This window comes from Miscanthus floridulus, chromosome 19 (genome assembly GCF_019320115.1).
Source record: "Miscanthus floridulus cultivar M001 chromosome 19, ASM1932011v1, whole genome shotgun sequence".
Classification (NCBI taxonomy): domain Eukaryota; kingdom Viridiplantae; phylum Streptophyta; class Magnoliopsida; order Poales; family Poaceae; genus Miscanthus; species Miscanthus floridulus.
Genome location: NC_089598.1, coordinates 100,991,265 through 101,007,513, shown reverse-complemented (window position 1 = coordinate 101,007,513; position 16,249 = coordinate 100,991,265). Strand labels below are relative to the sequence as shown.

Sequence of the window (16,249 nt, the reverse complement as noted above, 5' to 3'; positions counted from 1 at the left end):
TTTTCGTTGACAATAGGTCTGCCGAGGAGCTGAGCAAGAACCCAGTGTTTCATGAGAGATCGAAGCATATAGACACCAGGTATCACTACATCAGGGAATGTGTTGCTGATGGGGTGGTGGAGGTGCAGCATATAAGCACTGAAGATCAGCTCGCCGACGTACTGACAAAACCACTTGCGAGGATTCGGTTTGCAGAGATGCGAAGGCAGCTAGGTGTGGTTAGCATTTGACAGATTAAGGGGGTGAAATGTTGCTTTGATCTCTTTGTAATCGTGTCAAATGAACACGTATCTCATTTAGGTGCATGTAGGTAGTTTGTTTTAGTAACAAACCATATTTGATTGGCGTAGAATCGCGGGTGAGCTAGAGACTGCCCAGCCTCACGCCGTGACCGCATTGTCAGGTCCACCCACCGCAGCAGATATGTCTTGCATGTCGCACTGGGCGTTCCGAAAATAACGGCGCACCGTGCAGCAATTTGTTGCGGTGGGGGGATGCGGGGTAAGCCCGCTATAAAAGGAACAAAGATTGCATCGGTGAGAGCTGCGCGCATTGCAGCGAAAATCTCGTGTCATCTCTTGTACTCTCGTTCCTAGGTCTTTAGCTTTCGCGGTCACCACCGGCCGGCGTCGCGAACTCGCCGGCGTCGATCTTCGACGGCTGGTTCCAACACGTTTGGCGTCTGCGACGAGAAGAGTGGGCCATTCTGTAGCTGCCCCGCCGGCTTCCGCCCCTCCTCCATGGAGGACTGGGAGCTAGGAGATCACTCACACGGCTGCCGCCGAAACCATCCCTTGGAGTGTGACAGTGGCAAGGACGGTGACGCCTTCTTGCTGGTGCCAGGTATTTCTCTGCCGCGAAACCCGTCGCCGCCGGTTGAAGCATCAAGCGCTCAAGACTGCAGGTTGGCGTGCTTGAGGAGTTGCGACTGCAACGCTTACTCCTACGGCAGACGATGTGCTCTGTGGTACGGTGACCTGCTCAACTTGCAGCGACGGGTCGACGACACTGCAGGAATGGATGATCTTCACCTCCGGTTGTCTGCCATGGACGTGTCCTCAAAAGATCGTAACAGAACGGCAGTCTTCGTTTCTACTGCCTCAGTTGCGTCGATCATAGTCTTGTGTGCCATTGTGTCCGTGTTTGTTAAGATGTTTAGGAGAAGACAGAGCAGCATAAGATTCATGCAAGCAGCAGCAGAAGGTGGTAGCCTCGTGGCGTTCAAGTACAGCGAGCTGAGGAGGGCGACCAAGAACTTCTCGGAGAAGCTCGGAGGCGGCGGCTTCGGGTCGGTGTACAGGGGAAATCTACCCGGTGGCGGGCCGGCCGTCGCGGTGAAGAGGCTGGAGGGCCTCCTCTGCGTGGGGGAGAAGCAGTTCAGGAACGAGGTGCGCACCATCGGCAGGATCTAGCACGTCAACCTCGTCCGCCTTCGCGGCTTCTCCTCCCACGGCAGCGAGCGGCTGCTCGTCTACGACTACATGCCCAACGGTTCGCTGGACAGGGCACTTTTTGGGGGAGCTGAGGCGCCGCCGACGCTGAGCTGGAGCGCCAGGTTCCAGATCGCATAATCTTTACTTAACAACATCATTTCCTTAGTGCTCTTTGAAATAAAACGATCAAGAAACAAAAAAAAAAAAAGATACAAAGAAGATAAAGAAAATTAAACAAAGTTCTCTAGCCATTCCTTGATCCAGGGGGAGTATATCTTCTTTGCACAATGGATACACCATAGCAACTAGTTCTTTGAAAAGAAACTTGTAGCGATTTTTAGAAATTGCCTCTCCATTGAAGATGAATTTATTCCAAACAGACCATATGCTCCAACAAAGTAAAATAATAATATTTATTGTAACACCTCGGTGTTAAGCATGCATTACCATTTCATCCCATGAGCATAATCATCGTCACCTCATTGCATAAGCATCATTCATGCATTTCATTTCGAAAGAAATGAAGTATCATTTCATGTGGTGCTTAAGTTGATTGAAATTCATTATGTTTAAAACAATGTGAAATGCCATGCTCATGTTTGGATGCCATAGATTCTTGTTTTGATCACTAAGATAGCTCATAAATATTTAGGATACAAATTGGAGCAAAGTCCATATTTAAATTTTTACCAAAATTTGCCTTTAAAAATAATTCTTCAAAATTAGGGTTTTGAATTTATATTGATTTTATTTTGTAATTCAAAATCTATTTGGAATTGGACTTTGGTCATAAAAGCAAAGTTGTAGATCTTGAAAAATGGAACAACTTTTATTTTTACACCAACTTTTGAAACTGCTTTGAAATGGTTCAAAAATTCATTTGAATGAAAAAGGAATTAAAAATAATTGGAAAAAGAACATTTTTCCTTAAATGGGCCTTGCGCCTCGCCTTCGGCCCAGCTGCGCAAGCCGGCCCGGCTTGCTCAGCGCCGCGCCCGTCGCCACGCACTCACCCGACTGCGCCAGGGCGCGCACGCCGCGTGGCCGCCATGCGCCGGCGAGCACACCGCGCGGCACCGCCGGACTGCCCCGCGCCCCTCCTGTCGCGCCTTCATCTGCCCGACCGCGCTGCGCTCCTCCTCACTCCCCCACTTCCCTCTTCACTCCGCCAGCAGCAGCGCAGCAGCAGCAGCAACTCACGCGCACGCGCTCGCCTCTGCCATTGCGCGCCTCGCCGGAACTAGCTCGCCCGACCACCCCAGCTCGCCGTAGGCCGCTCCATCTCGCCAGCAGCACCGCCTCCACCCCTCGCAACCGGTGCTCGTGTCAGTTCGCTGTGGTAAGTCTTCTCCGGCCGGTAATTCCTCGCCATAGCTTGGCTCCGCGCGGACAGCCCCTCTCCGCTCCACCTCTCTCCTTCCTTTCGAGCGCATGAGCATCGCCTTGCCGTCGCGAAACTCTTGCGCGCCTCCCCGCGCCCTGCCGTGGCCGGAGTCGACGTACCACCGACGAGCCACGCCTCCGTTCCGCCATGCACGCCGTCGAGCTCCATTCCGAGCTCCTCCCATGCCTTCTCTTGGTGCACCACGCCCGCCTCGTCGCGGGTGAGCTGCTGGTGGTGACCGCACCGCCAGCTAGCTCACCGTCGGCGAGAGCCGGCCGGTCAGCTCCGCCCCTGTCTCGGTCTGACCGACAGGTGGGGGCCATTGACCCGTAGGGGCCCGCTCATCAGCACCCTGACTCAGGTCTGGGTGCACAGCACCAGGTGCACTCAGCATTTTCATCGGCTGATTTTTGAAAGTATTTAAGAAATGATTTTTAGATTTCTATTTAAATGCTTTGGGAATTTATAACTTGCTCAAAATGGCTCCAAATTTGATGAAACAAATTTTGTTGTGTTCCTTGTCACCAGATCTACATGATAAAAAATATTGCATGTCATTTTTGAGATACTTTAATGTAGAGCTTTATTTAATTCTTGATATTGCTGATATCTTGTAAAATGTTTAGTAAATCCTATATGTATCAGAAAAATATGATTCCAAGTTTGTTACTCTTCTTGTGTAATGTACTTTCTAGGAAAAATATATGCCATGCATGTCCTGTAGAAAAATTATGAGGTGTAGTTCAAGTGCCTTTAATGGCTGATTTTTGTTATTTTTGCTAGATTGAAAAATTTGTATAAAACATGCATGTGATAAATTTTGTACAGTGATTATTTACTATTTAGAACCTAGGAAAAATACTAAATCTGTTGTTTGACACTTTTCACAGTACAAAGTATTTTCATGATCATAATTATGCCATAGCTTGTCATTTTTGTGTAGGCTAATCCAATTATTCAAATTTCATAAAAATTTGATGGTAGACTACTTAGGGTAGTACCGTGCTATGGTAATTTTCTAAGATTTTTCTATGCTAGAAAAATAGAAGTTGCTATTCAAACCTATTATTGATTAGGGTTTGATCAAATGTTGCTTTATGCATGATTAAGAAATTAGTGGAGTTTTGGTGTATCTTTGAAGCATTTAATGAGATGTGTTGACGTAGCATATTAGTAGTAGAAGAGAATACAGTAGATAACATGTGCTTGTAGTACATGTTCTTGGATGATGTTGACTACCTTGCATGCAAGCATATTCATTGTGTTCATTTCATCCGATGCACCTTTTGCATAAGCACTTACGCACCTGCATCATACAGGATCGCAAACCGAGAGCCCGGTCGTCATACCCGACGAGCAGCTCAAGGTGCAGCCGCAAGAAGTGACCGAAGCAGACGAGGAGGACGTTGAGGAACTCCCGGAGTGCCCCGATCACCGCCCGAGCTCCTTCGAGAGAGGCAAGCCCCGGAGCATTTTCTCCCCGGTTTGCGATTATTAATTAATGCTTTACTTTAATTGATGTATTACGTTCAGGAGTTGTTTGCAACCGTTGCTGCATTATACCTTGTTTACCCTTGTTATACTATATCCTTGTTACCCTGGTATCCGCAGTCGAGTCAATGCTTAGCTGGCTTAGACCGGTAGAAGTCGGGTGATTTCCTGTCACCTGCGAGCTATAGGTGGTTACCTAGATCTGCTTGGATAACTATGTAGTCATGGTATAACTAAGTGTTAATTTGAAGTTGAGACCGGACGGAGACTTACAGAGTTCTGGACTGTAGTGCTTTCCGTCTGTGTCGATTAAGGACCAATTGTTGTTGGGCCTCAGGTCATGTTGAACGCATGCCTTACATTTACCTGGCCGAATAAAGTACCTTTCGACCGCGAAGCTGGGAGATTATTTAGGCCGAGTAGATTGCCCGCAGCGCACTGTACCGGAGCAGGTGTGGTAGGACACGAGGGCGCGATGATAAGACCGAAAGGCAGTCGGTCGTCCCCCGAGTACATGTGGTTCCTGGCAAACTCGAGATTTTTCCTAGATAGTTGACTCGGTGACCGATACCTCACTTTAGCGGGTGAGTGAGGTTTGTGTAAGGAATAAATTACCAGCTGGTTAATAATCGATTCGAATCGCCATCGTTCACTGGATAGTGAACACTTGACTTGAGTTACTTCATCGTAGTAATGTTGATGGAACACTTGGACAGTTATAATGAATATGACATTATGGAAGTTGTTAATGATCAGTGGTTATCATTATTTGCTTAATCACATGCTTGCTCTAGTATAGGTGCAAATGTAGTCGACAGGTTAATAATAATTAACTTGACAACAATGCTTTTGGAAAGATTCTTGAAATAATTAAAATGCCTCTTTTTGCAAATGAGTCAGCTACCCTACTATAAAGCCCTTCATAATCCTTGGTGTCACTTTATTTTCAGTTATGTCGGGTAAGTCTAGCTGAGTACCTTCTCGTACTCAGGGTTTTATTCCCACCTGTTGCAGATGGGCAGATGTATTACGGCTACTGTATCAACTGTAACACCCCAGGTGTTTGCCACCAGTTAAGCAATGGTTTTGAGCTCAAACATGGCATATTAAGTGATGATGAAGATGTCAAGGTCAAACCTATGGAAATGAGCCCCAACCTAGACTTGGATATTGCACCATTGCTTTACATATAGGCCCTTTTCAAGATATATGCTTGGCTGGTGTTATTGGAATATCTTCATGTGTCTCACATCAATACCCATCTATATTAATCCATGGAAAAGTTTCGTGAAGTTTGGAATCAATAAGTCACATGAAATGACGAGTTATGTCCTTACTTGAATTATTTTATAAAGAGAATGGAATTCTCGATCGTCAACCAAATCTTGCAGCCATGCCCAAATAACTCTAGATGAACTCTACAACAAAAGTTATGAAAGGTTCATGTTGAGCAAATGCCAAGAAAATGCTTCAATGGATCACGAAGGATAATTTAAGCTATATCGTGAGCCTACTTTGGTCAAAGTGGAACTATAGCTTATGCACCTGCTTTGAGGTTTCACCTTAAATAAAAGTTGAAGTTTAAGTGGAGTAGAACAAAATTTGTTTTTGGACCAAGAGCCAGATCAGCTTGGAAATAAGTCAAACAGAGGCTCGAAGATTAAATCATCAGCGGTTTTCAGTACTTAGAATTTTTCTAAGTCTGGGATTCATCGTCGTCGACGTTGGCATGTCGCGTTCTCGTGTTTTCGTTAAGCAACTTGACTTGACCCCAAAATAGAAGTTGGAGCTAATTCATTGGAGAAGATCATACAAAAGGTTGGGATCAGTTTGACCATGTTTGGACCAAGTAGTTCGACTTCAAGCAGAGCGACACTTAACCCTTGTTAAGTCACTGACAGTGTCAACTTGAGGCTTGATTACCTACTAATCCGAGAGTTTAATGTCTATGCACCCTTAATAAAAGTCGGAGAGCAGCTTGTGCACAACAACTTTGCTACAGGCGCCTAGGTCCGAATCCAAGCCGAATATGCCGTTTTGGACTGCAAAGTCAGGAACTCTCTCGCGCACCAGGTGTTCGACGGTGGGCCCCAAAAGGGGACACGCGGTCGCCATGCTCCTCGCCTCTGCTCCACGCGTCGAGGGTGCCCCACCTAAGCCGCCTGCCCCTGCCTGCGTAAATGGGGAGCACCAGAGCGCCCTCACTCGTCTCTCTGCTCGCCCTGCTCTCCTCCTCCCTCGCCCTCTGCGCCGCACGTGCGCGCCAGAGCGCGTCCGCCATGGACAAGCCGAGCGGAGCTCCTCACCGCTGCTACTGCCTCCACTCCGTCCCTCCTCCGTCCGAACCAAGCACGACATCACCTTCTCCTCCTTCCGCCGCCCCTTTTTGCGCCCCTCCCCAGCTGCGCAACCCACCAGAGCACCGTCGCCTGCACGGCCGCTGTGGATGGTCCGTGCACACGCGTGGCCAAGGCCATCGTGGGCCACCTCCGGCAAGTTTGAGTGCACACACGGGTGCGGGAGGACACCCTGGTGCTTCCCCACCACTCCACCGCCGTCGTCGACACCCACAGCCGGCCAGAGCCGCGAGCCGGCCGCTCCTCTGCTCCACCGTCGGGAGGAAGGAGAAGAAGGACCACGTGCATGAATAGGAGCTTTTCCAGCGGGTTATGTGAAGAACTAGTGACTCCAGTGAACAGTGCCTAAAAGGATCCATTTGTTCGTGTTTAATTTGTGTTTTCCGCAGGGACCCCGATGCAAGATTTCAATTTCCTTTTTCTCTGGTTTTTACAGATTTGAATGCTCCACTTTGAAAATTCATAGTAATTTATAGAAAAAGCGTAAAATAGTAAATGAGGACTTTTTGGAATCCTTGTGAAATTCTCTATGCACTAGATCAATAATATTACATGTTTTAGTTGAAAGGTTTAGCTGCAAAAATAGATTTAGGCAGTTAGGTTCTCAATGCTAGTCATGTCTTGTCCTTTTTATAACTGCAGTTATTTTACTCAAATAAATGTGAAATTTTATGGAGTGTTACTGATGTGATTAGTGATGTCTGGTAAAAATTTCAGTATTTTAGGCTTGATAGTTTAAGATCTATAAAAATAACAAATTACCTGTATTGCCTTACCCCTATTCTGAATAGGCCTGCAAGATTAAATTAATTGGCTTAGTTAGGTTATGAATCATGACTTTGTGATAATACATGAGTTGTAGTACTTTTATTAAGCTTTTCAAAAAGCTAAATATCATGATTTTTGGTTAAGTAGATCTTGAGTTATACTTGCTTAAATATCAGTGGCTGTTTCTGGCTAAACTCTGATAGGGTTACCTTGTTGGTATTGTGGGGCCTTCTTAATAGTAGAATTAGCTTTAGGTGTTTACAACAAAGTTGTTTATAATTTGATAATCTTTCTAAAAAGTCTAGAACCACATTTATTGGACATGTATAACTCCAGTTATAGCTGTTTAAAGTGGCATGTCAGTTTCTGTCTATGTTTTGGACAGAGGTGCAATTATTGAATTAATTGACCCTTCTAACTGTAGAATCATCTTAATAGGAGAATAGGAAAGTTGTAGGTAACTTCCTAAGCTTTTCAAAAAGTTATGGTTCATGTTTGTTGGAGGTCTTGGACTCCAGTTATGCTTCTCTGAAGTTCCTATCAGTTTTCTGTACCACTGCTGTTGGGTTGCATTTGCAGTTTTGCTTGTGCAATTATTTTCGTGGTGTAAATGATGTTTGCTATGGTTGTAGTGAATACAAAAGTTGTAGCAAATTTCATGATATTGCTTGTGTTCAACTTATAAGGCCATAGGCCTGATAGTGTAGGAGTTACATGACTTTTAAGTCTTCTGTCAGGTTTTGATTGTATTCTGAGTAGATCTGAAAGATGCTAGTGTTTGATCTAGTTAGGATTTGAATGAGCTTTTGGTTATAATAACAAAGTTGTAGCTAATTCATGTATCTAGCTGCTGTTAAAATTTGGTGGTATTTGGTCTTGTGGTTTGTGAGTTATGCCTGTTTAAAGTTGGGTTACAGAATTGATTGCTCTCTGTCAATTGTGGACCAGTTTCTGTAAATGGGTATATTTGACTTAGTTAACTTGAGAATCATGCTAAGATGATTAAAAATGAATTGTAGAAAATTTCATAAGCTTTCCAGAATGTCTTGTTTCCTGGCTATTGGATTTGTATAACTCTAGTTATGATCCAAACATGAAGCTGTTGTTTCCAGTCCAGAAATAGACATATGCTAGTTGTGGTTGTTTACACCATGTGTTGCTAAGTGTGGCTTATGGCCTTGTTGATGGTCAAGTTATGATACTTGTGACCTTGTTAAACTTGTGTCATGCTTGATGTGCTTGCTCTCTATAGTTAGTTGTGTGATGTTAGTTAAATAGCTATTGGTGTCTATGTCTTGCATAATCTTGTGTTTGTCTTGAATGTTTATGTGATGCCTCTTGTATTACCATTCTTCATATTCATGCACTTGCATCTTGCATCTCATCTAGGTGCGCTAGATGAACCACGTGAAGGACGTGATGTGGAGCAAAACCCGAAGACAGCGTTTGATGGATCTATCCCGAAGATGGAAGGACTAAGCAAGTGCTAGGACCTGAGATATCACCAGGACGGTGCAAGCTAACTGAACTGACTTGTGTCGGATCCTAGGCAAGCTCCGGAGCATATTAAGCCTCCTAATTTCCGAAATGCAGTTAAAGTATTATTGTTACATATATATATTGTTGCATTAAGTTTAGGTGTTGGATGCAAACACTTGCTGCATTGGTTATCCAATCCTTGTCCAGATATTGATACCCTGAATCCTATGTAGCTCAGGCTCGTGTAGTCCTTAGCCCTGCTTAAACATGATAGAAGTCAGGTGATTTCCTGTCACCTGCGAGATATAGGAAGATACATATGGCACGGTTGGCTATATTTGCTATCGTGGAAAAGAACCTGTCTTAATTTGAAATGAAGACCGGGCGGAGGCTTACCGGTTTGTAGTGACTCCGTCTATGTCGCTTAAGGATTGAATCTTGGAGCCTTTCCTGTTCATGTTGAACACATTTCTCTCTCTTAGTTGGCCATGTCCGAAGACCGACCACGAAGCCGAGTAGCTCACCTCAGGCCGGGAGTCGATAAGTATAAAGTGCGCCTCGGAAGGGAGCCGTAGGCGTGAGTCCAAGGGCAGGTGATTTAAAAGTCCTGATCGTCCTGGCAGAAGGGTAATCCCTGAGAGTGTTGGCGCTGATCGAACCCGCGAATTTGGTTCCTGAGTTGTCCCAAAGGTGACCCACGGCTACCCTTACAAAGTATGCCAGGGTGAGAGTTAGGAATACCCCCTCAGCTGAGTTGTAGTTCGATTCGAGTCACCGTCTCTCCCGGTTAGTGAGAACTTGACGGGCTTATCTCCAAAGTAGATACACTAAATAACATAATGGTTCAAAAATGATGATATGATGATGACAGCCTTATTATACCTGCTATGGTTAATATTGTTTGCTCCTAATAAGTGAGTGCTCTAGTACAGGTGCTAATCTAGTGGACAGGTAAATGATGATAAACTTGATGTTAAGTTTAAATTGGTCACTATATTCATAAGCTCTTTTATGCAACTGTGTCAAGCTAGCCCACCTCATAAGTCTTGCATGACCCTTGGTGTCATTTGTTTTGGTTTCCGACGGGTAAGTCTAGCTGAGTATATTCGAGTACTCAGGGTTTATCCCACCATGTTGCAGGTGAAGTTCTCGGCCTATGAAGATGGTGGCTAACCGCCGGTGGCTCGGTGATTCTATAGTTACTTCTCATCTATATGCTTTTGTCGGATGATGTTACTTATGGTAGCAATGTATTTGGAACATATATTAATGTAATCTTTTGCAAGCTATGTTGTTTTCACTAATCGGTTTTGAAACCCAAACTTGTACTATTATTTGTGAATTCATTTGTAATATTATTTTCCGCTGCAACCCTGCGTATGTGATGTGTATTTGCTTAATCACGCGATCTTGGTTGTGATGTTGAATTACCGAGGTCTTTCGGGACACTCGGCGGACTACCGGGTTTATATGAGTGAAAGTATGTGTGTGTCAACATGTTAACGGGGACAGCCGTACTTGATCTTGTATAAATTGGGCGGTTTTGTTACATCAACTGCCTTTATCCTGCGATGGGTGATGCTTAGGACCATGGGCATGGTCATTCCTTATGTCTCACCTAATGCTTTTGTTGGAGATGATCATTAGCTGGCACTGTATTTGAACTTCGTGTGAGTGTGTGTGGTTTTGAACAAATGGCTTCTGCTACTTCTATTTGAACTTGTTTTGTAATAACTATGTTTAAACTCTGATGTACCTGTGAGGCGAACTTTTATGTAATATGTGATGGTGACCGCTAAACTTATTACGATCTTGGCGGGTATGTGAGTTGGTTTGAAATCCTTCGTGATTTCACAGACTACCGGGTTATACGGGCTTAAGTTTGCTAAATCGTCTGCTCTGGCGGTTGATTTTCTTACTTAATTTCATATAATTGGTCGGTTCTATTACAGCTGGCATCAGAGCATGGTTTAGCATGTTACTGTTCACAAGTGTATTTAAAACAAAAAGGCGTTTGAAAAATGTGATTTCCAAACTAAAAAGTGTGCCAGTGGTCATATCCTTTATGCCTAGTTAAGGACTCTAGGTGGCTTAATTAAGTACTGACTTGGGGGTTCTTGCATCATATTTATCTTTCGTTGCTCATACGGCGTGCTATTGTATGAGTGCCACTTGTTTGAGTGGTAGTGTATGGATCATTTGCCTCTACGCCTCGGTAAGTGTGAGTTGTGAGAGCATGGTCGGATACACCGCTGATCTAGGGTGAATGCTTATATGATGCTGGAGTAATTACATGTTCTACGCATGTTTTACAAAGGTATCTCATGTGTGGGTATTCCGTCCGTTGAGGCGATGCCATCAATAGGACGATGGTTCGGGTAGTTACTACCGTTGTACACGTATCTGGGGATTCGTGTAGAGCGTGTAGATAAAATTTACTACTTTTATGCATTCATTGGGAATTGGGCTGAAATGAATCTTCTGTAGGTACATAATAACGTTATCGTGTAGAACGTATTAGATACGTATTTGAGAGATCATTTGTATGCCACCAAATTCGTCGCTAGAAATTATTTATTTCATAAGTTTGTGAGAACGTACAACACGTACATACATCATATTACTTGTGCATTTCATTCATGTCATGCATTCCTCCCCTTATAAATTGATTATCTCATTTTGATAAAAGTTGTATCACCTAAAATATGTTCCCACGGGGTAATAAAAGAAATTTTTGCTACAGATGGCCCGCACGAAGCAGACCGCCCATAAGTTCACCGGAGGAAGAGCACCTCGACGTCAGTTGGCCCTGAGGGAGCACCGCACCACGGACACCTTCTTGAGTGAGTTTGGCATGCCAACCTTGCTTTGGAGAGTGCTCCATGATGTGGGGTACCCAGAGGGTCAAGAGCCGGTGTACTCTTGGAATGAGAGCCAGTTAGCAGAGGATGGACTTGTAGTGGTAGAGATCACAGTTCCTGCTCTTGGTGATGCTCCAGAATGGGATGGTTGACACTTGGAGTTTGAGGGTCACACTCCTGTTGAGGGTGCAGAGGGAGCAGCTTTCTGCGTCATCAGGGATATCATGAGCAGATTTCCCAGTGAGCTTGCAGCAGCTCTAGCTGGCACCTTTCCTAGGGACGATCCTCGTGATGCTATTTGGGTTCAGCCTCAGGGAAGTGCTTTGGTCAAAGGTCCAGCTGAGGGATAGGCTAGCGACAACCATGCTATGAGTGCTATGTTTGCCGCTATCAGAGCATATCAGGGTCTTGAGTGTACCTACTGGACTTTGACTGGCTTATGTGGTCATGATAAGCTCAAGGTAAGAAAGCAGAAGAAGAAGCAGGCACATGCTATAGCTAGCTTGCAGGAGCAGTTGGCTGATATGAGCTTACAGCGGGACCAGGCGGTAGAGAGAGGTGATAGAGCTATGTAGTGGGTGCATACATTGACTCAGGCCAACAACAATGCAGACCGCATGATTGGATAGTTGGTGCAGGAAAGGAATGAAGCCTGGAACGAGAGGGACCTTCTGCTACAGAGGGTCGATGAGCTAGAGGAGTACAACGTTAACCTGCATGAGGAGTTTCACGCGCTCTACAATGGGGTTGGCCCATATGCTCCTCCAGACGCTGCTGGCATGGACATCGACAACGATGATGAAGACGAGCCTGTAGTTTCACCTAGGGGCGATGGTGACGTCTCTAACCCCGACGACGGCCCTGAGGAGTAGGCTAGTTGCATTGCACCAGTGTTTAGGTCCTGTCGCGATGACCTTTCTTTTGTTGGCATGTAACCTAATGTATCTTGCTTCGAACTAATGAGACTTGGCATGTGATTGGAACTTGGCTAGTAATGCGATATCTAAACGCATAAAAGTCCAGTGTATGTATGCTGGCAATTTGGTTGTATTGGACGCGATGTTTGCATTTGAAGTAGTTTAATTAGTGATGTTGTTTTAATTGGGATGCGATTATTGTGCCTCTGTTTTATTGTATGAATTTATTCTCTCCAGTAAATTCAGTCCGGCATAATTTTTCATTCACTCACAATTATTACAGCTTCACTCAATCATTACTTGTTGCTGAAATATGCAGATGACAAATACTCGCCGTACCACTTATGAGGCCGCTGAGACCGGTGCTAATGGTGCTGGGACCGGTGGTGGTGGTGGGAACCATGACAACAACAATGAGCCCCCCATGAACCGCATTTGCCACCTCCTCCCCCGCTCACCCCAGAGGTGTTCTTCGCATAGTTGCTCAGGAGTCAGCGCAACACGGAACAATCCCAGAAGAACATGGAGGATTTTCTGCATACCATCGCCAATAATGTTCAGCGCGGTAACAATCAGGGTGGTGGCAATGGGGTGAATCAGTATAGCAGCTTCAAAGATTTTATGGACACCAGGCCGCTAATATTCAAGGAAGCAACAGAACCACTCGATGCTGAAGAATGGATCAACACTATGGAAGATAAATTCCGTGTGTTGAGGATGACTGAGGTATTGAAAACTGAGTATGCTGCACATCAGTTGCAAGGGCCAGCGGGAATGTGGTGGAAGCACCATCGCACCACCTTCCCTCCAAATGCTCAGATTACGTGGAGAGAGTTCGCCGAGGCCTTTCGTGGAGTTTATATTCCATCCGGGCTGACCGAGATGAAGTTGGGAGAGTTCTTGGTGTTGAATCAGGGCACCAAAACCATGACGCAATATTTGCATGCTTTCAACAACTTGTGCCGTTATGCTCCCGACATGGTTGACACCGATGCTAAGAGAATCGCTAGTTTCAAGAGAGGACTCAATCCAAAGATGATGAAGCATGTGGGTACCAACACCCACGCTAGATTCAATGACTTTATCAGTGATTGTCTGAAGCAGGAAAAGAACAACAACGCTAGTACCGCAGCCAAGACTCGCAAGAGAGCACTAGAAGGTGGTCCGTCCCAAGCCAGAGCACCTACGGGAGGTCATCCTCCCTATCGTCCATCTGCACCTGGCGCTAGGTTTAGGCCACCACAGCAGAGAGGTCAGAATTTTAGGGGACCATAGAAGCCTTACAAGATGGCAGTGCAGTCCAACAAGGCAGCCGCAACTACGATCCAGGGCAGTTCCAAGGGAGCTGTGGGATCTGCTGGTACAGTAAGGGGACCCTGCTACAATTGTGATCAACCCGGCCACTTCTCAAGGTTTTGTCCTTATCCGCCCAAGAAGAAGCAACAGACCTATACTGCTCAGGTGCATAGTATGACTGTGGATGAGATTCCTGAGGGAGAGCCCGTAACCACTGGTAAGTTTCCTATCAACCAACACCCTGTAGTTGTTCTATTTGATTCTAGGTCATCGCATTCTTTTATGAGTCAAGCATTTGCACGGAAACATGAACAACTATGCACAGAATTGGGTTATGGTTATCGTATAAGTTCAGCGGGGGCTGATGTTTTGACCAATCGGATGGTTCGAGGGGCAACCCTTGAATTAGGTAGCAGAAAGTTTCAAGTGAACTTGATAGTTCTGCCTGGACTAGTTCTAGATGTCATTATAGGGATGAAGGATTGGGGAGCAGTTATAGATATAGGAAGTCGGGTACTTACCCTTAAGGATCCCCTGGGTGAGGGTACTTTCCAAGTACCATTGCCTCGGAGAACAGACCTTATAAGTGTGACATGTGCTACTGAAGTTATTCCTATTCATCAGATTCCGGTAGTGTGTGAGTTTCCGGATGTATTCCCAGATGAGTTACCTGGTCTTTCGCCAGATAGGGATATTGAGTTTGGAATTGAGTTAATCCCTGAAACAGCTCCGATTTCAAGGAGACCCTATCGGATGCCTCCGGATGAATTAGTTGAGCTGAAGAAGCAACTAGAAGAGTTATCGAAAAAGAGATTTATCCGGCCAAGCAAGTCTGAATGGGGATGTCCCGCCTTGTTTGTGAAGAATAAGAAAGAGGGCACGTTGAGAATATGCGTGGATTACAGGCCACTTAACGCTGTAATCATCAAGAATAAGTATCCCTTGCCTCATATTGATGTTCTATTTGACCAGTTAGCCAAGGCTAAGGTGTTCTCCAAGATAGATTTGAGATCCGGTTATCATCAGATCAAGATTAGGCCCCAAGATATACCAAAAACCATATTTTCCACCAGATACGGGTTGTATGAGTATCTTGTCATGTCCTTTGGCTTGACAAATGCTCCTACATACTTTATGTTTCTGATGAATACAGTTTTCATGCTAGAATTGGATAAGTTTGTGGTTGTGTTCATTGATGACATTCTGGTGTACTCTGAGAACGAGAAGGATCATGAAGAGCATCTGAGAATTGTCTTGACCAGACTTAGAGATCATAAGCTGTATGCTAAGTTTAGCAAGTGTGAATTCTGGTTGAAGAAAGTTCCTTTCCTTGGTCACATTCTATCAGAAAATGGAGTTTCAGTCGATCCAAGCAAGGTGCAAGAGGTTATGGATTGGAAGGCACCGACCACAGTTCTTGAGGTTAGAAGTTTCTTAGGATTAGCCGGTTACTATCGTCGTTTTATACCAGACTTCTCGAAGATTGCCAAGCCAATGACAAGTCTGCTATAAAAAGATCACAAGTTCGTGTGGACAGAGGAGTGTGAAGCAGCTTTCCACACCTTGCGGAAACTGTTGACCACTGCTCCTGTTCTAGCACAACCGGACATCGAGAAACCATTTGATGTGTTTTGCGATGCATCGAAAACTAGATTGGGCCGTGTTCTTATGCAAGAAGGAAGAGTCATTGCTTATGCCTCATGTCAGTTGAGAAAGCACGAGGTCAACTATCCGACACATGATCTTGAACTTGCTGCAGTTGTGCATGCCCTAAAAATTTGGAGACATTATCTACTTGGTAATGTGTGCAATATTTTCACGGATCACAAGAGTCTTAAGTACATCTTTACCCAACCAGAGCTGACCATGAGACAGCGAAGATGGTTAGAATTGATCAAAGATTACAACTTGAATGTGCAGTATCATCCTGGAAAGGCCAATGTAGTGGCAGATGCTTTGACTAGAAAGTCACATTGCTTGAATGTGTAGCCATTACTTGAAGATGGGTTCGATCTGATGCATCCTGCTGTGTTACATAGTATTCAGATTAGTTGCCTTTTGGAGAGTAAAATAATAGAAGGCCAGAAAACAGACAAGGGAATATTTCACATCAAAGAGAAAATAAAAGAAGAGCCGTCTAAACACTTTAGAGTGGATGAACAAGGTGTGTTGTGGTTTGACAACCGTCTTGTGGTTCCCAAGGATCGAGGGCTTAAGAATAAACTCATGGATGAAGCTCACCTTTCTAAGCTATCTATCCATC

General features: G+C 44.9%; 1 protein-coding gene across 1 annotated transcript; it reads left to right on the top strand.

The window, feature by feature from the left end:
* The first annotated feature begins 235 nt into the window (after nucleotides 1–235).
* LOC136528775 (G-type lectin S-receptor-like serine/threonine-protein kinase At2g19130) lies at nucleotides 236–4,254 on the top strand. The gene is made up of 2 exons (XM_066521761.1): nucleotides 236–1,555; nucleotides 4,137–4,254. The coding sequence occupies exon 1, from the start codon at nucleotides 741–743 to the stop codon at nucleotides 1,410–1,412; it is 672 nt and encodes a 223-aa protein (XP_066377858.1). The 5' UTR covers nucleotides 236–740; the 3' UTR covers nucleotides 1,413–1,555; nucleotides 4,137–4,254.
* Nucleotides 4,255–16,249: the final 11,995 nt, after the last annotated feature.